This window comes from Saimiri boliviensis, chromosome 7, assembly GCF_048565385.1.
Source record: "Saimiri boliviensis isolate mSaiBol1 chromosome 7, mSaiBol1.pri, whole genome shotgun sequence".
Taxonomy (NCBI): Eukaryota; Metazoa; Chordata; class Mammalia; order Primates; family Cebidae; genus Saimiri; species Saimiri boliviensis.
This window is the reverse complement of record NC_133455.1, coordinates 2,055,897-2,081,087: the sequence shown is the minus strand read 5'-3', so window position 1 is coordinate 2,081,087 and position 25,191 is coordinate 2,055,897. Positions and strand designations below refer to the sequence as shown.

General features: G+C 53.1%; 1 protein-coding gene across 4 annotated transcripts in view; it reads left to right on the top strand.

Moving 5' to 3' along the window:
* The window catches only part of ADGRD1 (adhesion G protein-coupled receptor D1), a 168,832-nt gene that overhangs the window by 100,597 nt on the left and 43,044 nt on the right, over positions 1–25,191 (top strand). For all 4 annotated transcript variants that reach the window (XM_003937092.4, XM_010347620.3, XM_010347621.3 and 1 more), the window contains 2 exons: positions 7,021–7,094; positions 13,361–13,484. In XM_003937092.4, coding sequence (XP_003937141.1) covers positions 7,021–7,094; positions 13,361–13,484 — 198 coding nt within the window. The remainder of the gene's footprint in view (positions 1–7,020; positions 7,095–13,360; positions 13,485–25,191) is intronic.

Genomic DNA, 25,191 nt, shown 5'->3' with positions numbered 1-25,191 from the left:
TCCAGCATTCTAGGGGGTGACAGCAAAACCAGGCCCTCAGCAGAGACCGCCTCCTTCCAGGGCCTTCTGTGGCCGGGCGGGGGTCTCCAGGCAGCTCCGCGGCCCCCAAGAATACCCCTGGTGCCGAGTCCGCTTACACAGACAGCAGCAGTGAAGGGCAGCGACACCGTTTTTCTTTCCTGAAGTGGGAGGGTCGCGTGTCCACAGCTCAGGAGGAAGAGGGGGCGCAGGCTTTGCAGCTGCGTAGGAGTTTGGGTTACACTAGGAGGCTGGGACCCCTGGGGCGTCTATAGGGAGAGTCAGTCTGAGCCACGCTTTAGGAGTTGACCTGCTGCTCTGTGGGGACTCGGTGGGAGGGACAGGGGTGAAAGGTGCTGCCTCATCCAGGTGAGAGGAGAGCCAGGTGCGCAGGCACGAGGGCTGCTTGCCAGGGAGACAAGGACGGATCTGTCGGCAAGGCCCCGCCCACAGCAGCTCCCTGGGCAGAACCTTCCTGGCCCCGCCCGCAGCCTTAGCTGATTGGATTGTGCAGCCCATGTGACCGCAGGCAGTGTCCTCATAGGTTGGCCGACCTCTCGTGCTCCGCCCAAGTGGTCATGGAGTGTCTGCAGGGGACGTCCTGGAAGGTCGGCGGTGAGTCTGCCATCCAGGATGGTGGAGAAGAGTCCTGAGGTCAGAGTGGGCCTGAGGAGGGGCTGTGGGCTGTACCATCAGGGGAGTGTAAGAGAGACTGGAGCCACTTGATAGAGGGTGGGGCTGTATACTAGGAGGTGGGGCTAAGTGCAAAGAGGGTGGGGCTGAGTAGGGCGAGGCCACTGGGAGAGGAGGGGCCATGTGACTGGGGTGGAGTTATGATAATGGAGTGTGGTCCAGTCTCCCCTTTGTCTCTGGAGATTCTTCTTTCTGGCCCCCAGGATGCTCAGGGCTTCTTTCCCAAAGACGGAACCTCTCCACAGGTACCATGGCCACAATGCAGGTGACCCCAGTGCTGCTGGTTCATAGGGGCAACTTGTGCGTGCGCCGGCAGGTCCTGTGTGTCCAGGAGGCCTGAGGAAGGAGAGGGTGGAGGCCTGGATGCTGCATTCAAGGCTCACCGCAGATGCAGGCACCAGGATGCTCCCTCCCCAGCCTCTGGTTGACAGCACTGAATTGGCCTCCTCACCCAGCTTCTAGTGGCTTCTGGTCTACACTCGGTCTTTCTCTGTGGGCTCCCTTCCTGCAGGGTTCTTGGAGACATCACAGCTGCCAAATGCCAAATGCAGAGCCTGGGCTGTGGGTCCCCACCTGGCTTCGTGTGCTGTGCTTTCCACTGAGAGCCGAGTGACAGGGTGACTGGGCACTACCTGGGGCGAGGGGTGACACAAAGACACTTTCCGTTCTAGCTGCCCTAACTCCAGATCCCCATGCCGTTTCAGAGTTCTTTCTTTTGTGTTTTGAAACAGCAATGCAGTTTCCTCTCTGCGTGCCTCTGCAGCTTGCAAGCTGGCACCTGCACTTAAACTGAGCGTGAGAATCAGGTGTCTGTAAGCCCCTTTCTTCTCAAGCAGGACTCTGGAGGTTTTGCAGAGGACACAGGATCTTGGGGACCATGGAGGGAGGGACACGGTTTAGAGTTCAGTTCACACTGGAGGGCAGGTCTGCCATCAGACCGGCATCCCACATTGAGGATGAACAGACAGGAAACTGAAGCTTCTTGGTTTTTGGCAAAAACCATGTTTTCTGGGGTCTTCTGAACTGGGGGACATCGGTGTGTCTCTGACCCTGGTGTGTCCCAGGTGGCCATGGGCTGTGCTTTTCCATACAAGTGTGCCCCTTTGCCCAGTGTCCCTTGGCTGTGTTCAGTTGCATTTGAAGAGGGAAGCAGTAGGTTGTGAGGTTGGGGAGGCTGCTATCTGGAATTGAGGTCTGGCCCCATGATCCCAAAATAAGGACGTGCGCATGTTGGCACCGTGTGGGGGAGACCTTCTGCATTCTGTGGTCAGGACTTGTTCTGTTGAAAGGACAGACCCCTTCAAGGTGCCTTAAGGCCAAAGAGGCCTCTGCTGGCTCGTGGGCGTGGGAGGTCTGGAGAGGGGAGTCCCAGGGGTGCCATGTTCCAGGGCCTCTGCTGTTGGCCTCAGAGAGCTTGATCACCCATTGGAAGAAGGGTGCCTCTGGTTTCTGAAGCAGCCTGGGCTGAACGGGATGTCCTGCGGGTCTGAGTGTAGCATCTGTGGGTGTCCTTGGTGCCCCAAGGCACTGCTGACCTCTGCCCAGGAGCCAGCACTGGGGAGAGTGACTTAACCAGACAGGCCATGTGCAAATGGCACTAGCGAGGTGAAAACAGAGCAGTAAATCCCTGTTGTGAGTCCCTGCTCCACTGAACCATCTCTCCCAGGGTGTTACCTGGCCCAACCTTTCCCTCTCAGCACTGGGGTGGCTCAGCTCATCAGCCTGTCCTGAAATGCCTTTATCAGGGTCCTGCCCACCTCCCACCTTCCTCTTTCTGTGCTAGAACTGGGCTCTGAAAGTCCTGCCTTAGCCTCTATCAGGCTGTGGCTGCCTTGACCATGCTGGGCAGTCCTATGACTCTCTGAAAGCAAGAAACATCAGAAAGCACCAAGACATAGAGGTTGGTTCAAGGTTTTTCCTCATCGTATTTCTCCCATTACTTCTGTTATTCTTGATTTCCCTAAAGGTGGGACATTTCAAGCATTCAAAGCCCTGAGCCCTGATTAGTTGTGAGATGGGCTGGAGAAAAGAGTGGCACAGAGGGCTGCCCCAGACTTTCCACTGAGATTTGGCTCTTTATGTTGCTTTACTTACCATCAAATTGAAGGACCATGGTGCCATCTCTCTTTTGCTTGGGACAGTGATGGACAAGTAACTCCCCAACTTATTTACAGGTAAAACTATACACCTGACCCATTTTCTGTTGTCATAACCTGAGACTGGGTAATTTATAAAGGAAAGAAGTTTATGTTCTGGAGACTGTGAAGTCCAAGTTTGGGCAACCGTGTCTGGGAAGCACCTTGTGCTGCTTCATCTCTTGGTGGCAAAGGGAAATGGAAGCCGGCATGAGTGAAAGAGACTGCAGGAGTGAGCCAGGCTTGCCTTTTGCATCAATCTAATTGCATGAGAACAAATTCACTCTTTCAAGAACTACCTTTCTCCCTTTCTCCCGTAACAGTGAGAGTAAGGGCTCAGCCCTCGTGACCCATTTGCCATCTCCCAACACTGCTGCATTGGGAATTAAGGTTCTAACACAAGAGCCTTTGGGGGACACAGTCAAACCATAGCAATACTTACGTAAAAGCCAGCACATTTCTAAACAAGGGGTATTACCAGGCTATCATGAGTATTAAATTTTTCTCTTCTTTCTGTATGTGTTTCCTGGAAGGAGACACTTTGGTGTACCTTGCTCATGAACAGCAGGCAGTAAACAAGCACTTGGTTAATCCGTTTGCTTCTCCCCCACTGGAAAGATCATGGTGGCTGTTGGAGGGAGTCTCAGGTCCTGTGGGAGATACTCCTGAGGCTCCAGAGCACCCTCCCATGGACGTACCCCAGTGAAGTGTGTCTAGTGGGGAATTAGGTTACTTGGAGGGGAGCCGGCCCTGTGAGGAGGCCTTCACTTTTGTCCAGCAGAGCTCAGCAGCCCCTGGCTTGAGGTCTCAGGGGGATGCTCAGGTGAATGCGGCTGTCCCCCAACACTCATGATGAAGACTCCACAGAAAGCGATCACCTCATTACCATTCCCCAGCCACCTGGTGACGAACTGAACTGCCTTTTGTCCCTCGCCCAGGCCTCGGGGAAGCTGGTGGGCTGCGGGCGCCTCCCACATTTCTTCGTGAGTTGCGGCCATTATACAGATGACTCACATTGTGGCAGCACCACACCCCTGTATCAAAAACACATACACTCCACGTCAAGCCCCTGGGAGCTCTGGAGGCCCCTTTACTGGAGACTTGCTGAGAGCTTTTGTTCCCGGGTCAGCGGTGAATTCCACACACATGAGTTGTCAGTTGCTTTTCTCATCCCAGGAGCAGTGGCTGTGATAGAATCTCTGAAGGTGGAGGGGAGGGAGTTTCCCCATTTTGGAGTGTGATCTTGGCTCCAGATCCAAGAGAAAGCTGCTGCCTCCCCACCCTCCGACCACACACATGCTTGGCTTTTTGCGGTGGTGGCTGTTTTCTACTTTGCCTTTGAAGAGTGATTTAGCTCTGAAGTCAGTGTCGGGACTTCCAGAGGCCACTGCAGCCTCTGCTCTGCTCCCTGGGGGCTGTGCTTCCACACCCGGCACAGAGGCAGGGGCCGGCGCTGGGTGAGGAGGTGGTGGGAGAAACGTCGTCTCACTCCTGAGAAGCCCCTGCCTCATGTTGTGTGTGGGTCTGGCTGCTGGCTTCCTCAGGTCACCGGCTGATTTTAAAAACTTATTTTAAATTATTCAAGTAACACATAAATACACCTCTTGTTAAAAAAAATTACATACAATGTTATTTGCTAGAGGGTTTGGTTCGGGGGTAGTCTGGGGCAAAGGAAGCCTTGTGACGCCTCTCTGAGACCCTGGCTGTGGCCACCAGGTTTTTGTTCGTCTTTTCTGTCATGTGGGGTTGGTGCTGCCATTTCCCTGCCCATGCCCCTCTGTGGTCCAGGTGTCTGCAGGACCCAGGGCCCTCTGTGTCTGTGCAAGAGTTCACAGCAGGCTGTGGCTTTGAGAAGGCAGAGGAGGAAATGTCTTTTCCAGGCAGTTTTAAGAGACTCTGTGATGCATTAAAATAACCCTAAGATACGGAAGGACAAAGCAAAAGGAGTAAACATTCCATTTTGCCAAAACATTAGTCATGGACAGCGCTAGGATAATTGGGTTGAGGGCAGAGGAGCTGTCAGACAGATGCTGTGATGAGAGCCCTGTGAGCCCTTTGGTTCTGCCGTGGGGTCCGAGGCACCTGTCAGGGACACCAGCGCTGCTGCTTCCTGGGAAAGGAGGGGCTTTGGTAGAGGCCAAGATGGTGCTTAGAGGGGGGCCACCCTTGCTGCTCTGTCCTGCATAAGACAGTGGCTTCCTGAGAGCTCTTCACCCTGAAATGGGGGAAGGGTCTCACTGGAGCAATGAAGGCTCAGGAACGGGTCACAGAATGGAGCAGGCATTGGGCACATAAGAGATGCTTGACTTGGACTGACTGGGAACCCATCAGACACCATTTACCCTGGAGCCATGCCGCCTCTGAGCAGCCCTGGGTCCTGATGAAGCCACTGGCCTCCTGCGCCTCCAACCATGGCTCCTGAAGGCATCGTGCCTTTCATTTAGGGCAGAGCCATAGCTGCAGAGTCCTCCGAGGACACCCCCAGAGGCAGCCCAGGAGAGAATGCCAGTTCCCAAAACAAGGTGGTCTCAGGGACCTGTTGAATTATTCTTTTGTACATTGGTTGAACAGATATTTAGTAAGCACCTGCTCTCTAGGTCCTGGGAATGCAGCCGTGAATGAGACAGAGTCTCTGTCCTTTCTCTAGTGGACATTGCAGAGGGAAGGTAGCAAACACACATACAGTGGACAGTGAATATATAACGTGCCATATGGTGATCAATACTATGAAAAAATCAGGGAGTGGAATGGAGCTAGGGCAGACAGGGGCTGGTGCTGTTTAGGACAGGTTGAGAAGGCAAGGTCTCTCTGAGGAACTCCTTAGTGCAGAGGCATGGCAGGGAGTCGGGAGGGAGCATCCTGTGGGGAGGAGCGGCCTATGGGGAGGAGCGGCCTATGGGGAGGAGCGGCCTATGGGGAGGAGCGTCCTATGGGGAGGAGCGTCCTATGGGGAGGAGCAGCCTATGGGGAGGAGCGTCCTATGGGGTGGAGCGTCCTATGGGGAGGAGCAGCCTATGGGGAGGAGCAGCCTATGGGGAGGAGCATCCTATGGGGAGGAGCGTCCTATGGGGAGGAGCGGCCTATGGGGAGGAGCGGCCTATGGGGTGGAGCGTCCTATGGGGAGGAGCGTCCTATGGGGAGGAGCAGCCTATGGGGAGGAGCGTCCTATGGGGTGGAGCGTCCTATGGGGAGGAGCGTCCTAGGGGGAGGAGCGTCCTATGGGGAGGAGCAGCCTATGGGGAGGAGCGTCCTATGGGGAGGAGCAGCCTATGGGGAGGAGCGTCCTATGGGGTGGAGCGTCCTATGGGGAGGAGCGTCCTATGGGGAGGAGCGGCCTATGGGGAGGAGTGTCCTATGGGGAGGAGCGTCCTATGGGGTGGAGCGTCCTATGGGGTGGAGCGTCCTATGGGGAGGAGTGTCCTATGGGGAGGAGCGGCCTATGGGGAGGAGCGGCCTATGGGGAGGAGCGTCCTATGGGGTGGAGCGTCCTATGGGGAGGAGCGTCCTATGGGGAGGAGCGGCCTATGGGGAGGAGCGTCCTATGGGGTGGAGCGTCCTATGGGGAGGAGCGGCCTATGGGGTGGAGCGTCCTATGGGGTGGAGCGTCCTATGGGGAGGAGCGTCCTATGGGGAGGAGCGTCCTATGGGGAGGAGCAGCCTATGGGGAGGAGCGTCCTATGGGGAGGAGCGTCCTATGGGGTGGAGCGTCCTATGGGGAGGAGCGTCCTATGGGGAGGAGCGTCCTATGGGGTGGAGCGGCCTATGGGGAGGAGCAGCCTATGGGGTGGAGCGTCCTATGGGGAGGCGCGTCCTATGGGGAGGAGCAGCCTATGGGGAGGCGCGTCCTATGGGGAGGAGCGTTCTAGGGGGAGGAGCGTCTTAGCGGGAGGAGCATCCTATGGGGAGGAGCATCCTGGGGGAGGAGCGTACTAGAGGAAGGGCCTGGCACCTGCCAGGGCCCTTGGGTGGGTTAGGGAGGGCAGACGAGAGGGCAGCATGACCTGGGCTGGGTGACATGGGACTATGCTCACAATGTCTGGAGACAGAACTCGGTGGCCGCGCCTGTCCCTGCCTGGGGTTGCCCAGCTGTGAGGGTCTGGCTCTCAAGCTAGTGCTGAGGACCGGGGGCCTCTTCAGCAGTGTCATGCGTCGTGTTTGTTTTCTTTCATTTCAGACGCGTAAGCAGCACAGTGAGGCCACCAACAGCAGCAACCAAGTCTTCGTGTACTGCGCCTTCCTGGACTTCAGGTACCCTCTGCATGGGGGAGGGTGGGTGGACGCGAGGTGTCCAAGCCCTCAGTATCGTCCATGTCCGCCTGTCACGCCTGTCACAGGCGGTCTCCTCCTGCCCTCCTAGCCCCCGCCCTCCACGGCTCACCAGCCCCGTGTCCGGGGATCTCCCACCATCGCTCTGATCACGATTCTGCTCCAGACATGAGCCCACAGTGAGTGGCTCCCACAGTCAGAGCGGTGTTGAAAACGCAGCTCCTAGCAGGGCCAGGGAGTGGAGGGAAGGGTGGGGCTCCTGAACCCTGAGCCACTGCTCGCCTACACCCCCAGGGCTTGTTCCACGTGGCTGGCAGGTAGCAGGTCCTATGTTACCAGGTCATGAGTTTTCATGGCTGAATTTTGTTTTTTGTTTTTGTTTTTTTTTGAGACAGGGTCTTGCTCTGTCACCAAGGCTGGAGTACAGTGGTGTGATCTTAGCTTACTGTAGTCTTTCAAACTCCCGGACTCAAGCAATCCTTCTGCCTCAGCCTCCCAAAGTGCTGGGACTGCAGGTGTGAGCCACTGTGCCTGGCTGTGGCTGGATTTTTACATGAACTTTCCCAATGTTTAAAATACTGCACAGGCAGCTGAACACATCTGGGACCTCCAGTTCATACCCTGCCTAGTGGCCTGTCACTCTTCATGTTGGCAGGGCTCCCCAGCACCTGGGCATCTTCCCCTGCCTGGATCACTTCCCAGCTCCTTCCTCCTGTTGCTCCAGCCCAGCGTCTTCACAGGCTGTGCCATGTCTGCTGGCGTGACCCCGACAGAGAAAGCTGCTCTGCTCCCTGCACCCAGAGGCCAAGAGATCGCAAGACACTAAGCTGGGGGTGCAGTGGTGGGTCAGCGTGACCCCCTGTATGTCTGTTCGGTGAACAGTGAGGAAAACACAGCGTAGCTGCTGTCAGCCCCAGCAAACATCGTTGACTTTTTTGTCCCCGGGAGGCCTCCCTCTGGTTGTGGCCATTGGCGTCATGCCTCTGCAGCATGGAAGGGTGCTCTGTCATTTCAGTGATTTTGTCCTGCTCAGGCTCAGCAGTTTGCAGCTCTTTTTCCTTCATTTGTAACTTATGAAAAATTGGAAGCATGTGCTCCTAGAAATAAGTATCCCAATTTGGGGGCACTGTTTGGAGAAAAAAGTTATGACTAGAAATTGGAACTGGGGTTTGGTGAAAACTAAATTGGCATGTTGGTTTTTATTTTTGGAGGAAATTTAAGAACAGGGAAAAGTGTGGAGAATAATATAACAAATGCAGGTACCCATTGCCCAAAATTTATAGTTATTAGCATGTTGCCTGTGGCCTAGGCTGAAGCGGAATGGCATGATCGCAGCTCGCTACAACCTCCGCCACCTGTGTTCAGGCGATTCTCCTGCCTCAGCCTCCCAAGTAGCTGGGACTTACAGGCACCTACCACCATGCCTAGTTATTTTTTTGTATTTTTAGTAGAGACGGGGTTTCACCATGTTAGCCAGGATGGTCTCGATCTCCTGACCTCATGATCTGCTCACCTCATCCTCCCAAAGTGCTGGGATTACAGGTGTGAGCCACCATGCCCAGCCCTTATTTTTATATTTTTAAGAATGAAACAAGTAAAACATCGCAGATGGTATTAAAGAACCCCCACCTTTTTCTGTTCTTTTTCCCAAAGGCAGCCACCATCATGCGTATAGTATCTGTATCCTTCCTGTTTCTTGTTCAGTTACTACTTATATATATATATATAGTTGATATTCAGAAAAATCCACACTTTTAGTTGATTGTACAGTTCTGTGAGTTTTGACGAATGAATACAGTTGTGCAACCACCGTCATCAGGATTAGCACCATCCCTCACCCTTGAAGATCCCCTCGTGTCTGTCTGTAGTCATCCCATTCCTCACATCTGGTTCCTGCAAGCACTGATTTGTCTTCTGTCCCTCTATAGTTTTGCTTCTGCAAGAGTGTGCATAAATGGAATCATGGCGTAGACAGCCTTTTGGAGTCTAACTTTTTAAATTTTGCATAATGTGTTGCGCACAATGACACCGCATTGTTGCATGTATCAACAGCTCATTTTTACACTTCACTGCTGAGTGGTATTCTCCTTAGTAGAGGAACATTTGGGTTGTTTTCAGAGTGGGATCATTATGATGAAAGCTGGAAGTTTTACCAGCTTTGCTTTCCTGGGTGAGAGCTCACTTGGTCATGATGTATTATCTTTTCGTATTTTGCCGAATCTCATTGGCTACAGTTGTTGAGAATCTTCGTGTCTACGTGCATATTGGTCTGCAGTTCTCTTATTTTTTTGTAATAGTATCATTTGTATATCGAGGTAATGATACCTTCATAAAAAGCTACATTTTGGGATGCACTTTGGAATAGTTTGTATAGAATTGGTATTTTTTTCCGTTTTAGTAGAATTCACCGTGGAGTCACCTGAGCCCTCGTTTTCAATGTGGGCAGGTTTTCAACTTCACTTTCCATTTCTTTTATGGATGCAGGACTATGTGGGTCGTCTGCCTCTTTTTAAATAAGTTTTAGCAGTTTATGTTTTTTTTCTGAAAAACGTATCAATTTCATCAAAGTTGTTTAATTTATAGGCACAGAGTTTCTTGTGGTATTCCCTTATTAGCCTTTTTCATGTCTGAAGGGTCTGTGGTGATGTTCCCATTTCACTTTTTCTATCTGGAATCTGTTTCTTCTTTTTTTGGAGTCGCTCTTACTGTAGGTTAATTAATTTTATTGATTTTTTCCAAAGATACAACTTCTGGCTTCATGGATTTTTCTTTTTTGTGTTTGTTGTCAATTTCAGTGACTTATCCTCTTTGTCTTTAATTTACTTCCTTTGGCTTCTTTGAGTTTAATTTGCTCTTCATTTTAAAAGTTCTTAAAGTATAGGTTTAGGTTATTGCTATGAAGCTTTATTATTTTCTAATATAAACATTTAATGCTGTAATTTTCTGTAAGCACTGATTTAGCTGCATCACACATTTTGGTATGTTGTTTTAATTTTGATTAAATTTAAAATATTTTCTAATTTTCCTTGTGATTTCCTCTTTAACCTATGTGTTATTTTAAAGTATGTGGTTTAGTTCCAAACAGTTGGGAATCTTCCAGAGAGTTTTCTGCCATAATTTTTTTTATACTCAGATAATTTTTTTATACTCAGAAAATATTTTTTCTATAATTTTAGTTCTTTTAAATTTGTCAGAAGTTTTTATGTGATCCCGTATATGTTCACTTTTTAATGAAAGTCCCATGTGCACTTGAAAAAAGTGTATTCTTGGTGGAGTATTCTATAAATGTCAGTTACACCAAGTGGATTGACAGTTATGATTAGGTCTTCTATATTCTTACTACTTTTCTGTTAACTTTGCTATCAATTAAAGAGAAAGGAGTGTGAATTCTCCAATTTTAGTGGTGGATTTATCTATGTCTCCTTTTAGTTTTATGAATTTTTCTTTAATGAATTTTGAAGCTCTATTAGGTTCATGTATGTTTAGGATTGTTATGTCTTCTTGGAATATTAGCCCTTTTATCATTGCATAATGTTCCTCTTTACCCTGGGAAATATGTGTTACTTTGAAGTCTAATTAGTTTAATTTAGATACAACTACTCTAGCTTTGTTGATTAGTGTTTGAATGCTGTATCTTTTCCCATAATTTAACTTTCATCTTATTTATATAGTTATATTTAAAGTGGGTTTCTTTTCGACTGCATATAGCTGGGTCTTGTCTTTTCTTTAATCCAGTCCTAAAATTTCTGTTTTTAATTGACATATTTAGAAAATTTATATTTAACGTGATCATTGGTATGGCTGGATTAAAACCTACCATTTTGCTAGATGTCTTCTAACTTTTCTATCTTTTTAAAATGTTATCTTTTTCTGACTTCATTTGGATTGTTGGATATCTTTTATGATGCTATGTTATCTCTACGATAAATGACTTCTAATTTATACATCCTTTTAACTTTTTTGGTAGTGGTTGACCTAAGCTTACAATGTATATGATATGTCTACTTCATTCGTGCCTGCCTTCAGATACTGTGCTGTCATTCCGAATGCGTTCTGAGACACTGTGCTAACAGTGCCACACATCTTCCTGCCCGTTCTGTGTGCTGCTGCTGCCGCGCATCCCCCTTTGCAGATGCCGTAAACACAATGCACTGCTAGCGTTTTCCCCCAGAGAACGAGTTATCTTCTAGAGCAATTAAAAACAAGACAGTAATAATTGCTTATTTACCTTCACTTACTCCAGTTCTAGCTCTTCTCTTTCTTTGTGTAGATTTTTGTCCAGTATCATATTCCTTTAACTCTTCTTGTAGTGCTGGTTCACTGGGAATAGATTCGGTTACCATCTGAGAAAGTATTCTCTTTTATTCTTGAAAGATTTCCACTGGGCTTAGAATTCTGGGCTGCTTTTTTCTAGACCGAGACTTTAAGAAATTATACAAGTAATATATTAATAAATTTATTTTTAAGAAAGTAAAACATTATAGAAACGCATGTGTTCCCTTTGACCTTTACCTCTTACCCTGATTGCCACCTCTTTCCCCAGCAGTAACCACTGTGGGAGGGTTTTAATGTGTGTTTTTCGATAATTTATATATAATTTATATTTTTAATCGTAGAAAGTGCATGGTGGTGTTTAATTCAGAGTTTCTGCCATCATTGCTTCCATTCGGTTTCTGCATTTTGCCCGTATGGACACACATGTCTTTTCCTATATTTATGTATGCTGTATTTTATTTATGCATGACTGAACATTTTTCTTAGATGCAGACTTCTGGGTCACAGGGCCGTTTGCATTTTTCATGTTATTTGATGCTGCTCCGTCTGGCTTCCGTAGCAGATTGATTTATGCACAAGCTGCAAGCCTGCCTCTTTGCTTTCACTGACTCCCTTGGAAGTAGATCTTCGTAGATGCCGTTTAAGGCTCCGGTCCTCTGGCTGACGAGGTCATCATCACACCTTTGCAGCTCCATCTGAACTATGTGACTTTCATGTTGTGTAGCTCACCCTTTGTGTAAGCAGCAGGGGCAGCTCATACCCATGACCATGTTCACCTGTTTCAGTGCCTGTTAATGTTCAGGCCACCCTCAGATTGAAGTATGGTACTCGTCAGCCAACAGACAGACAAAGGCTCGATGGATAACACCAAAGCTGGCACTTAATGACTCCCTCCAAGGTTCTGGGAAAATTAGATCAAGAGGGTGGGGAGGTAGAGGAGAAGGGCGTGACCCCATCTTTAAGTCCCATCAATTCTGAAGTTATTAATGGGGTTTTGCGCCTCTAAACTGGTAGGTCTGAGTGACTCTCAGTTTGTCCTCTGGTGTCTTCTAAATGCCTTCTCCCTCCCCTAGGAGAGCAGGTCATTAATCATGAAAATCACCCCTGAGCTGCTGTCTCTGAGTCTCCATCCTCAAGCTCAGAACCACCCCTGGGCCATGTCTGAAGGACCATCCCAGTCCTTCCCTTGGGCTCTGCGTCACCCAGGGCTAATGCAGAGTTACCGTTACCCAAGGCTGCAGGCACGTGCTCTGTCCCGTGGACATTGGCCGGAGAGGTACGAGATTGGATCTTACCGGTCACGCCGCCCGACAGCCACAGTCTCATCTGCCACGTCCATACTGACACCACAGTTGAAAGTCAATACAAAGCAAATGCAAACTAGAGCCTTTTAACTTGTCACCTTTAGAAATGCTTTCCCCAAGGGCTCTTGCCTTTGGTTGAAGCAAGGATTTGTCTTTACCAATAGCGTGAGGTTGCAACTTCAGGGAAGAACAATTTAAATCTGTTTTTGTTTTTTTTTTGAATTTGAAAATATAGAAGACAGGGTGCAGTGGCTAACGCCTGTAATCCTAGCACTTTGGGAGACTAGGCAGGAAGATTGTTTAGCCCAGGAGTTGGAGACCAGCCAGAGCAACATAGCAAGACAAAATAAAAATATTGACTGGGCGTGGTGGCATGCACCTGTAGTCCCAGCTACTCAGGAGGCTTGCAAGGGCCCCGGAGGTCAAGGCTGCGGTGAGCTTTGATTGTACTACTTCACTTCAGCCTGGGAAACAGAATGAGGCCCTGTCTCAAAACAAACAAAAACCAAAATATACAGAAATACAGAGAAGAAAATGATAATCACCAGTATTCACACCAACAGAGCACCGCCGTGAGTTCATGGGCCCGTGTGGCGTAGGAGTGCCGCTCTCAGTCCCCTGCCAAGGGTACAGTGCTGCTACCTCTGATCCTTTCTCCTGTGTTCTCAGCTCCGGAGAAGGGGTCTGGTCGAACCAGGGCTGTGTGCTCACGGGAGGAAACCTCACCTACTCCATCTGCCACTGCACTCACCTCACCAACTTCGCCATCCTCATGCAGGTGGTCCCGCTGGAGGTAAGAGCCAGGCCTCAGGGGTCCTGGAACCTGGAGGATGTGCCGTGAGCCTGCAGGTCGGGGCAAAAGGAACGCTTTGCTCACCAGTGCCCGTGGGCCCTGGGCATGTTACTCCATGGGGCCTGTGTTTAAAAACAGAATCCATCCTCTTGCTTGGCTCTGTCACCCAGGGCCCTGCATGTATTGGGCGCCAGCAAATATCCAAGGAGCCCATGATTGTGTAAGCCAAGTCCGGAGTGGTGTGCTTCCCACAGCGACACCCGGACTGCACCAGGCGGGTATCCGAGGAGGGACCCCTCATCCCTCCATCCGTCCCTCTGGCAGATTTTTACTGGGCGCCTACTGTGAACTGGGCACTGGGGGCTCTGCTGGGCACTGGGGGCTCTGCAGGACCTCAAGTCCTGCTCTTGAGGAGTTTGTGCTCTCCTGGGAAAGACTGATAATAAACTAGTAGATAAATTAGTAACTGTGAATCAGTGTAGGAAGAAAGTGGAAGACGACAGCCTGGTAGAAGATGACAGCAGGGAACAGGGCTGTCTTCACGGAGGGGCGAGGAGAGGTGCCTCCAGGACGTGGCATCTGGATGGCCAGAGGAAGCGACTGTCCTGAAGGCCTGGGAGAAGAATGTTCTAGGCCAGAAAACAGCAAATGCAAAGGGCAGGGGGCAGGAAGAGGCTAGGCGTGGCTGTGGGTGGAACACCCTGAGCTCTGAGGCACTGGGGAGGCAGGAGGCTGGGAGGAGCAGGCTCAGCTCCAGTGTCCAGGCCTCAGGGAGGCGTGTGAGTTTTATTCTAAATGGAGGAGTGTGAGTTTTACTGTAAATGGAGGAGTATGTGTTTTATTCTAAATGGAGGAGTGTGAGTTTTATTCTAAATGGAGGAGTGTGAGTTTTATTTTAAATGGAGGAATGTGAGTTTTATTCTAAATGGAGGACTGTGAGTTTTATTCTAAATGGAAGACTGTGAGTTTTACTCTAAAGGGAGGAGTGTGAGTTTTATTCTAAATGCGCAGGAATCCTTTGGAGAGCTCACTTGGGAGCAGCGTGGCCTGGGCTCCCCTGGGTCTGGGGTAGGGCAAGTAGACTCACCTGTAGGTGGAAACCAGGAGTGGACGGAGGTGTCCTGTTGGCACTGTGGACACCCACACTCACCTCTGTGGATTGGGGTTCACGGAAGGGCTGGTTTGACTGCACCGACGTGGCTGCTCCGAGCCAGGCTGGGTTTGGCAGATGTGTTGGGAACTGGTGTTCTGTTGGATGCTGGGCTGTGACCTGTGGCTGGCATTGGGCATTTTGGGGTCTGAGAGAGGACCAGGCTGGAGGGTAAGTCAGGCAGGGAAAAGTGACGCCTCTAGCGTCTCCTGGACAGGTTTGTCATGAGACTCATCTTCCATGCGGGGTCCTGGTCTCTTAGAGCCTCGTGTGCTCATCGCGGCCAGTCATTTCTCCTGGGAGCTCATTCCCAGTCTCAGGCTCTTCTGGGTGGCTTTGGAAAGAGTCAGGATGTCTCTGATCACAGCAGCTTCCTGGAGGGGGTGCCAAGCACAGGTGTTTCACAGCAGGCACTTCATTATCAGGGCTTGAACTCCCACCCCTGCCTGGGTCACTGCCTGCCTCATGGTCATGCTTATCAATGCCGTGGACAGGCGGAATCTGCCGGAATCCACCAGCGTCCGTAGTATCTGCACTGGGCCAGAGGGTGACGCGCCATGCAGGTCCTGTGTGGTTTTGTGTGGGGTTTAGGGGGTTGTGAATGGGTTGTGCTTGGCCTGTCTTGTTGACCAGGAGACAGACCTCTTCAAGGTTTAATGGAGACAGAATCTGGGCTTCGCCTTCTCCCGCCCTGGGCAACTTCTCCTTTTCCAGAATGAGGGCCCAGAAATGCAGCCTCCCAGGGCTGCTGTGGGAAGGACACGAGTTCACTGCGTCACAGTCACGGGTCCAGTGCTCAGCCCAGGTGCCCATCACCCCCCAACAGAAACCACCAGCAAACCCAAGCCGCGGGGTTCTGTCTGCAGAGGCCTGGCGGGCCAGTTATTCTCACATCAGTGGAGACAGGGCCCTGGTGTTTGGAAGTGACTTACAATGCTGCCGGGCAGATGGAGATAACCCAATCTTTAAATTCCATGGAAAACAAAATGGCAGATGCTCCTGTGCTGCACCGTCTCACGGGGTGAGAGCCACACGTGACACCTGCAGCCAGAGTGATCCCAGCCTCAACGGCCACCGGGCCACTGCTCCCATGAGTGCTGTGGGCCTCACCCTGCAGAAGATGTGGGAGGGAAACAGCTAGTCCTGTTTGCAAAGAGAAGGCCCTTTCTTTTTGCACGTTGCATGATGGACTTGGTGTCAAACCGTGAATTGCTTACTGAGATTCCAGAGAGATATCCAAGCCATATTTTATTTTTATTAAATTAAATTAATTAATTTATAGTGACAGGATCTCACCCTGTTGCCCAGGCTGGAGTGCAGTGTTTGATCATGGCTCACTACAGCCTTGAACTCCTGGGCTCAAGCTATCCTCCTGCCTCACCTCCCAAGTAGCTGGGACTACAGGCACATGCCACAACGCCTGGCAAATTTTTAAATTTTTTGTAGACATGGGCTGTCACCATGTTCCCCAGGCTGGTCTTGAACTCCTGGCTTCAAACAATCCTCCCACCTTAGCCTACCAAAGTGCTGGGATTACAGGTGTGAACCACTGCACTAGCTTTTTTTGGTGCATGTATTAATTTTCTGTGGAGATGGGGCCTCACTTTGTTGCCCAGGCTCTAAGCCATATCTTAAATGATATGAGGGGTCACTACACACCTTTGGGTCCCTTGTGCACAGATGCAAACCCCGCATCCTAGACCGTTGTGCTTTGGAGCCTGACCCAGGAGCCCTTGGCTCTGTTTAAGATGAAGCGTTGGGTGACAGGGGACCTGCAGCCTCCCCAGTAGCTTTCGCACCATCGGGGTCCTCCAAGAAGGGCCGGTCATGCAGCAGGCAGAACTGCCATGCCCTGAGTGCTGGGATTTCTGGCTCAGGGCTCCAACGTGACATGAGGTTTGAGAGGTTCCGAAGGGGCAACTCTGTCGTGAGGCTGGTGGGCTCCAAGCCCAACTGTGGCCCTCACTCTTCAGTGGCAAATGTGCAGGCAGTTGTGACCCGCCAGACAATCCCCAGGGCGTGTCCCTTAAGGAGCGGTACCCTGAGAACAGCTGCCCAGCCAGCAACTGCCCCTCCCAGGCTCCATGCCCCCCATGGCTTCCCGTGGGTGCCTCCCTTCCTGGCCTACAGCCCCTGGGGCATTCCTGCTGACCCCAGGGTTTAAACTGCCTGGAGGTGGGCTCTTGGTGGCTGTGGGGAGCCAGGACCTGGGTCATTAGTGGCCATTTAAAGAAAGTTAAACAACGAATGAAACCACACCAGAGTGCGGTGAACGCAGAAATAGTTCCTGGGTTTGTGAAGCCTCCACGTCAGTTACCCTGTGCCCTGAGGGCCCTTTTTGTTGGCCCTCACCCCTTGGCCCAGCCACCCACCGCTTCCTCTGCCTTCGCCTCCTCCCTCCATGTCCTGCCTGCCCTGCCCTGTCACTAAGTCATGATGTCACAGATTTCTTGCCATGGACCCGGCCTCAGTCTGAGGAGCACTGACTTCTGTGGACAGCCATGATGCCTTCTCTCCCCTCCTGCGGGCTCTGCTTCTCTGCTCCCCTCCTGCCAGGCCTGGCCTGCAGGGCTCCCTTCGGGCTTCCCTCCTGATGTTGTAGGGAGCAGCCCAGGGGAGAAGGCACAGAGTCACCCCCACAGAGAGCACACATTCATTCCTGGAGATGGGCAGTCTTCACGGTGCTGTGGCCAAGGCTGCTCCTCTTACAAGTGGAGAAACTGAGCCCCAGAGAGAGGAGGGCACTTGCTGGTGACCCCTTGTCATTCAACAGCCTGTTACTGAATTACTGGTGGAGCCTAGGCTGTTTAGGTAGCACCCGGGCAGTGGGGACCTGGCGGTGAGGACACTGGTGCTCACGGAGACACAGCGAGTCAGCCTGCACCACGTTCTGCCCTGTAAGGGCCACGCGGGAGACCATGTAGGGTGCCTTGGGGATAATTAGGCGCCAAAACACAGTGCTGGTGATGCCGGTGCTGTTTTAAAGACGGAGACCCAGCAGGGCCTGCCTGAGAAGGTGGCAGTGGATTCTGCACCTCACGGTGGAGAGGGCGGAGCCTCCTGGCCCTGAGCAAGGACAGTCCAGGCAGAGAACAGGGTGAGGGCGGGGGCAGAGGGCAAGGAGGAACAGCTGGGGGTGGTCCTCGGGGCTGAGGCAGGGGCTTCAGGCCCAGGGGTTGGGAGGGGCAGGCAGGGAGCAGGAGAGGTGACAGCAGGAGAAGTGACAGCAGGTGACCACTCCGGAGGCTGTTGCGGTGACCCGAGAACCAGCACCCTGGTGGTGTGGAGGGGGTGGAGGGGCAGGGGTGCCACTGCAGATGACCAGGGCTGCCCCATCTTCCGGCTGAGAAAAGCTGGCGATCTCTTTCTCCCGTGAAATCTTCTGACTGTTAGAGGTGTCGTCAGTTATTACTTCTGAGCCATACATGAGAGGTCATCTGTGTGCTGGACCAGCCGCCCGGGGTCTTGTGAAGATGCAGATCCCAGATGCAGTGGGTCTGGACCGGGGCCAGGCATCATTTCCGACAAGGCCCGAGCGGCATGAGGCCCTACCAGTCCCAGCCCACCCTCTGGACAGACCCACGCAGAGGCACTCGGTCTGCAGACATCAGCTCACATTCTGCTCGTGTGCTGGGAGATGGCTGCCGCGATTGTCACCAAATCCGAGGACAGACAGTCTGGCCCCAAGTACACATGGAAAGCTTCCCTTGTCAAGGAGCTGTAGGAGGGCTTGGAGAGACAGGTCCTCAGCCTGGAAGTGGGTGAAGTGGGAAGGTGGAAGATCCAGAGACACAAGAAACAGACTGTGGCTTAAAAAGGCGCCCAAACCAAGGGTCAGTGGGCAGGGGTTCTGGACAGAGCCATTGCCTTCAGGGAAGGTCTTCCCTCATGTATAGCTCTGCAGAGTGGGCGCCGGGCTCACTGGCTCCCAGGAGCCGTCTACTGAATGCTAGGTGGTGATTGTGGTCATCACAGAGCCGATCACCTGGGAGTAAGGGGAAGACGGTAACAGGCACCATTTCAGATGCTCCCTGCCAGTGAGTGTTCCCTACCTGAGCGTGCTTCCTCCCTGTGGGTGCTCCTGGTCAGTGAGTGCTCCCTACCTGATAGGTGCTCCCTGCCTGTGAGTGCTCCATACCTGAGGGTGCTCCCTGCCTGGTGGTGGCTTACACTCGCTGCCCTCTCCTTCAGTCCTCACCACTCGAGTGAGGTGCTGTCATTGTGGCCATCACAAACAAGAGTCACAGGGGATTCCCTGAGGTCATGTCAGGGGGCAGAGCTCAGCCTTGAGCCAAATCTCCAATGCTGGGGCTGTGCCGGTGCTCTGGAGCATCAGTGGCCTGGGAGCAGAGCCTCCTCCTCTGGACCCTCTGTAGGCTGAGAACTAAAGCCCCGTGTGGCATCCTTCTTGGCATGGCCAGAGAGATTGAGGTCCACTTTCAGCTGAAAACCGTGTTTGTACGTGTTGTGTGTTTGTGGTAGAGGAAGGAAGAGAAGGGCCTGGTCCAGTGAGTGAAAAACCTGGAACAGAGATGCATTATGGGTCTCAATCCGTCACTGCTCACTCTCGGTGACACTGGATTTTGACAGTTTGTGGGTGTCTTCATGGGAGCAAATCACATCTATTCATTGCCAGAAAAGGTTGATTTGAAAATGGTTTAAAATTATCCATGCTAAAAATGAACATTCTCGTCAACATTTTAAAAAGTTAAGGCTGATATTACAAGTAGAAAACAAATTTGCAGCACACTCAGATGATAAATAAAAATAGCACGAATGGCCTTATTTCTGTGACCTGGATCCGTGTTTTCCATGGGGCCCTGGGCTCGCACTGCTGCAGGTTCCTGGTGCCGGTTCTCTGCTCAGGAGCTCGTGTCTGCGTCTTGTCCCTTCTTTCTCTGAGGCTTCTTCCTGGCTTTTCACCTGAGTGAACTGGGCTGGGCTGGGGCGGGCTCTAGGGCTGCTGTCCAGGGGAGGGAGACCCCAAAATGGCACTCCATCTTTGTTTGCTTCTGTCAACATGGTGATTTGGGCCCAGGTTCTGAGGGGCCGTGTCAAAGCACCTGCTGACGGGCACTGTGATGGCTTCCAGCATCTGCCTACTTCCAGTATCTGGCGACTACCGGTGGTTCCGGAGTATGTGACCCTGCACACGCTTCTTTAGATTCCTGACAGGTGAATCTGTGGGCAAAGGACACAGGCATTTTGCTTTTGAAAGACATTGCCACATTGCATTCTGGGAACCACGTACCAGTTTATTCCTCCTCCAACCGTGGGCAAGAGTGGGGAGCTTTGCTTCACGAGTGAGTCACAGAGACACAGCTTCATCCCTGGGTGCTTCTGATTTCTCCTACTGAGTGCAGTTCAAGCAAGGGAACGAACCCTGGGCTGTGCAGTGTATGTGCATCCAGACCCACCCCTCACCCCCCAACTGCATTCAGACACCCCTGACCCCCCAACTGCATCCAGACCCGCCCCTCACCCCCCAACTGCATCCAGACCCGCCCCTCACCCCCCAACTGCATCCAGACCCGTCCCTCACCCACCAACTGCATCCAGACCCGCCCCTCACCCCCAACTGCATCCAGACCCCCCTCACCCCCCAACTGCATCCAGACCCGTCCCTCACCCACCAACTGCATCCAGACCCCCCTCACCCCCCAACTGCATCCAGACCCGTCCCTCACCCACCAACTGCATCCAGACCCGCCCCTAACCCCCAACTGCATCCAGACCCGCCCCTCACCCCCCAAATGCATCCAGACCTGCCCCTCATCCCTCAACTGCATCCAGACCCCCCTCACCCCCCAACTGCATCCAGACCCGCCTCTCACCCTCCAACTGCATCCAGACCCGTCCCTCACCCCCCAACTGCATCCAGACTCACCTCTCACCCCCAACTGCATCCAGACCCGCCCCTCCCCAACTGCATCCAGACCCGCCCCTCACCCCCCAACTGCATCCAGACCCGCCCCTTACCCCCAACTGCATCCAGACCCGCCCCTTACCCCCAACTGCATCCAGACCTGCCCCTCACCCCCCATTGCATCCAGACCCGCCCTTCACACCCCAACTGCATCCAGACCCGCCCCTCACCCCCCAACTGCATCCAGACCCGCCCCTCACCTCCCAACTGCATCCAGACCCTCCCCTTACCCCCCAACTGCATCCAGACCTGCCCCTTACCCCCCAACTGCATCCAGACCCGCCCCTTGCCCCCCAACTGCATCTAGACCCGCCCCTTACCTCCCAACTGCATCTAGACCTGTCCCTCCCTCTCCCAGCTGCTCACCTCCCCAGGCCCATGTTCTGCACCTTTGAAATCAGCAACCCCAGATCCAGTAAGAACCCCAAGAGAGCAAGTTTTTCTTTTAATTGGATAAAATTATCTTAGAAGTAGGCCATTGGAACAGACAGAGAATTCGTCCAGAACAGACCCTGTAACTTCTCAGTATACCCACGTGTATCTTACAGAGAATCAGCAAGTAAGATGACATTTAAAAAAGCATAAAATAAGAATATTTACATTATTTATAATAGAAATAACAGAAGCATGAATAAACATAACACTGACGATTGCATCATTCTGTATATCCATGCTAAGGGAGATTATTCATCTCTACTAAAGGAGAAATGATGAAATCAGGAAATGCTGTGCAGCTATGAAACAATGAATCACCATGCCAGTGCACTTGCAGGGACTGCAAGGTATTGTGTGAAAAGGACAGACACAGACTAGAGTGATAAATACCCTGTTTTTGTAAAGCCGCACCAAACAAATCCTCTATGCGTGGCTGTGTTTCTGTATGTGTGTTTAAATATGCAACATTTGTATCTTGGTACGCCCTGATCAGAAAGTCATGGATGGCGCATTCAACATTGTTAATGGGCAGGGGCAGGAGGGGGCACGCAGGTAAGGCAGTGGCAGGAGCTGGGGAGAGACAGGACTGTAAACACCAGCCTGTGGGCTGTGACCCATGTATGTATTTGTGTGGAATTGCATGACATGATCAAATGAATGAAATCAGCCAGCTTGAAGAGGTGTTTCCGAGGCCTACCTAGGCGGCTGTTTCATGCTCACCGCTCCTTGCCGATGCCCGGGTGATGAGGCACGCCCATGCCCATGTTTGCTGTATGAATGAGGGCATGGAGGGGAAAGACATGTTCTCTTTGGAAGCCAGAGTGCCACATGCATGCTGGTGTAGTCGGTGGATCCCAGCCATGCTTACACAGCTGGTCTGTACCGGCTCAGGCAGGTGGGAGCTCAACTTTCTGTCCTCTCTGAGGACTGACCGGCAGGGTTCGAGGGAGGGAGGACCTGAGGTTGACACAGGAGTGGATGCAGGTGTGGGCTGGCCCAGCCAGGGACCCAGAGGAGGGCTCAGGTGTGGACCACCCAGCGCTTCTTGCTGAAGCCATGCACTTAATGAAGGTGCTGGCCACAGGGACTGGTGCTGTGGAAGCCATTTGGGCCCGGCCTTAGGGAAAATTCAGCTGTACCTGCTCCTGGCACTTGTGTTCCCCACTCAGGGTATGTGGGCCCAGGAGATGGTCTGGTTGTCTAAGGTGGGAGAGCCCCCCCACATTGACGGACAGTCCTGCCAAGGCTGCACCTCGCTAGGAGGGGCATGTGGGAGGGGGAGGTGCCCCAGGGCCCACCAGTGTGCTCTTGCTTCCTGTAGGCGGCCACTTGCCAGGCACGGGCGCCTGCCTTGGGGTGGCGGTGACCTGGCAGGTGCAGCAGCCTGTGCCAGTGCAGGAGCACCTCCTCTTGGGGCCTGGTGGTCACAGGAAAAAACACTTCAATGAGACGGTCATGAACTGTGGTCTGAAGGCCGCCTCTGGCCAGTGAACGGGCTTCATTTAGCCCATAGAGGTTTCCGTTTTTAAAAATTGTTGTCAGTATTCCAGAACACCAATATTTTGCCTACAATTTTGGATTTCTGGATTTTTTCAATAAAAAAAGAAGAGGAAGATGTGGCTGTGCTGGGCTTCCCCCCTCCCCCCACTGGAAACGATGCTGGAGGTGAGTGGCTGCCATCCCTGCACTTGAGGCAGGGTCCCCAGGCCCCCCACCTCGTCCCCGTGGCCTCCTGTACCACAGCAGCTGCCCCTCCCCTTCATGTTGGCATCACTCGTCTGCTTTTAGGAGACAGTGAAGTGCTCCCTGCTCTTGTCTGGGGAAGAAGGGACTGGTTAGAACTGTGGAAGGGAGGATGCCCTTCCCGAAGCCCAGGCCCACCTGGCGGTTCCACCTGGCAGCCCCCGTTGGCCTCCTGAACTCACGCCCTGCGTCTCTGGAGGCATTTGAGTTTGTGGTTTCTGACTCAGAGGAGTCTGTGTCCTGAAACCAACTGCAGGCTTTTCTGGGCATTTCTAAATCTAGCTACGGGTGGGAAAGGAGGGCACTGTGGGGGCACACCACGCCTTCCTGAGGCAGGAACGGCAGTGCGGCCTCCCCTCAGACCCGTGCCCACGGTTCCCCAGCCAGGTGCAGCCTGGAGCCCCTGAGACAGGCTCTGGCTCCAGGGAAGGGCGCAGGGAGGGCGCTGGCAGGGGCTGCATTGCATGGCATTGCTGGGAGCTGTGAGAACCACCCGAGCTGCATTCCTGGTCCCGAGGGTGTGTCACAGGCAGGGCTGTGCCGACAGCTGCAGTGTGTACAATTCAAGTCAGAAACAGGCTCCCTCCATGGGGTCTCTGGGTGAATGTCAGCCAGACGACCTCCCGAGAACAGCTCCTGCATGCAGCTGGGGTCAGTAGCGGTGCCCTCCGCCTCCCAGACACACATCCCTCCTGGTGATGTGCCAAGTGGCTTTGGAAGGTGCCTCCTCTGAGCCTCAGTTTCCCTGCTGTGACATGGGTGGGGCCCTTTCCTTGTGGAGCTCTGGTGGTTATCACAGGAGGGAGAAGTAGGCACCAACCAGCCCCAAGCACCCAGCTTCAACATCCAGCCCTGAGTATCCAGCCTCAGCACCCAGCCTCAGCACCCATCCCTGAGGACCCAGCCTCAGTACTCAGACTCAGCACGCAGCCTGAGCACTCAGCCCTGAGCACCCAGCCTCAGCACCCAGCTCTAAACACAGCCAGACAGAACACAGTGAGCCATGGGTATGAGGTCCCTGGGGCTGTCCTGGCCCTGAAGACCCCATGAAAGTGGACTGGAAAAGGCCTGGCTACTATACCTAGGGGCTGCAGTTGTCTCAGCATGAAACATTCTAAGTTCATGGCCACAGTCTCCTTTCATTCACTCTGTAAAGAAAGTTTGGTCCTGTAGCTGTGGGTGCTGAGGCAGGGTGGTCTGTTGCCCTCTGTATGGGGGTGGGGGGAACGGTATAGGCTGGAGTGGCTGCGGAGAGGCCCCTCCTCCCCGCCACCCCTCTAGTCCTGGAGGCAGAAGAGGGCCCCACCTTGCCCAGGAGTAACAAGGAAGTTGGTTTGTTTAGACCTCAACCCCCTCCCCAGTCCCCGAGAAATGCCATGGTCACCAGCGTCTTCCCCCAGGTGAGGAGGGCATCTTTCCTCAGTACCATCCTTGTAGAGACCCAGAAAATCATCACCACCCCTTCCGGTTTCCTGGCCTGTGCAGTTCCTCCAGGAGAGGACAGTAGGCAGAGCCCACTGGGTCCTTCTACATGGGCTCCTTACCATTCCCGTCCATCCACCAGCAAGCCCTCCAGGTGCACGGGTGCCCGCCCTTCTTACCCCACCTCGTGGGTGAGTTTTCCTGAACCCTGTCCTGGCTGCTGAGAGCAGGGCTAGGGTAGGAGCTGGGAGCTCAAAGCCCTGACTTGGGAAGGTGCAGGGCCATGTGTCCTTCATCCCCTCCCGTCTCTCACCCTGCCTGCCCCTCCCACGGCCCCTCCAGATGCCTCCCCCGCAGCCCTCAGGGCCTTCGCCTGTACCCTGTGGCCTGTGCCTCTCTGAGCGGGGTGCTGGGTGAGCCCTGGGAGCAGGGCCGCCACCTGCCACCCCCATCTTTCCCTTCAGTCCCCCTGGCTCTCAGGCCACTGATCACCTGGGACTTGGGAAATGGGCCCAGGAGGTGAAACCTGCCCTTGAGGATGGAGCAGCGGCCAGGCGCTGCCCGACTCAGCTTCGCTGTCCACTCAGCCCAGCCCTGCCTGGCCACATCGCAGTCCTGGGAGCTGGGTTCCGAGGGTTCTAGCCCTGCCCCTCTTGACAAATTCAGTTGCCCCTGCCTCCTCCAACCAGACCCAGGCTGCTCCTTTCAGTGGAGAAGCAGGCGTCGCTTCACCTACTCCCTGACGTTCCTGAAGAGGTGTCTGCGCTGCGCTTGAGCTGCTCTGCGGAGGGGGCAGCAGCCTCGGGGGAGGTGCTGTCTTGGGGGATCTTCTTTTGGGGCTGCCCTCAGAATTGGGGTCTCACTCTGAAGCTGGGGGCGTCCAGGATGGCCAGGACTGGGGACACGGTTGGGGGTCAGGCTGCAGGTTCCAGAGGCAGATGGGCGCCCAGCCCGGCCCCACGGGACAGCCTGGCTGGGGGAGGGGTCGCTTTGAGGGGCAGCTGTGGGCTGCAAGGCTGTGGTCAGGGATT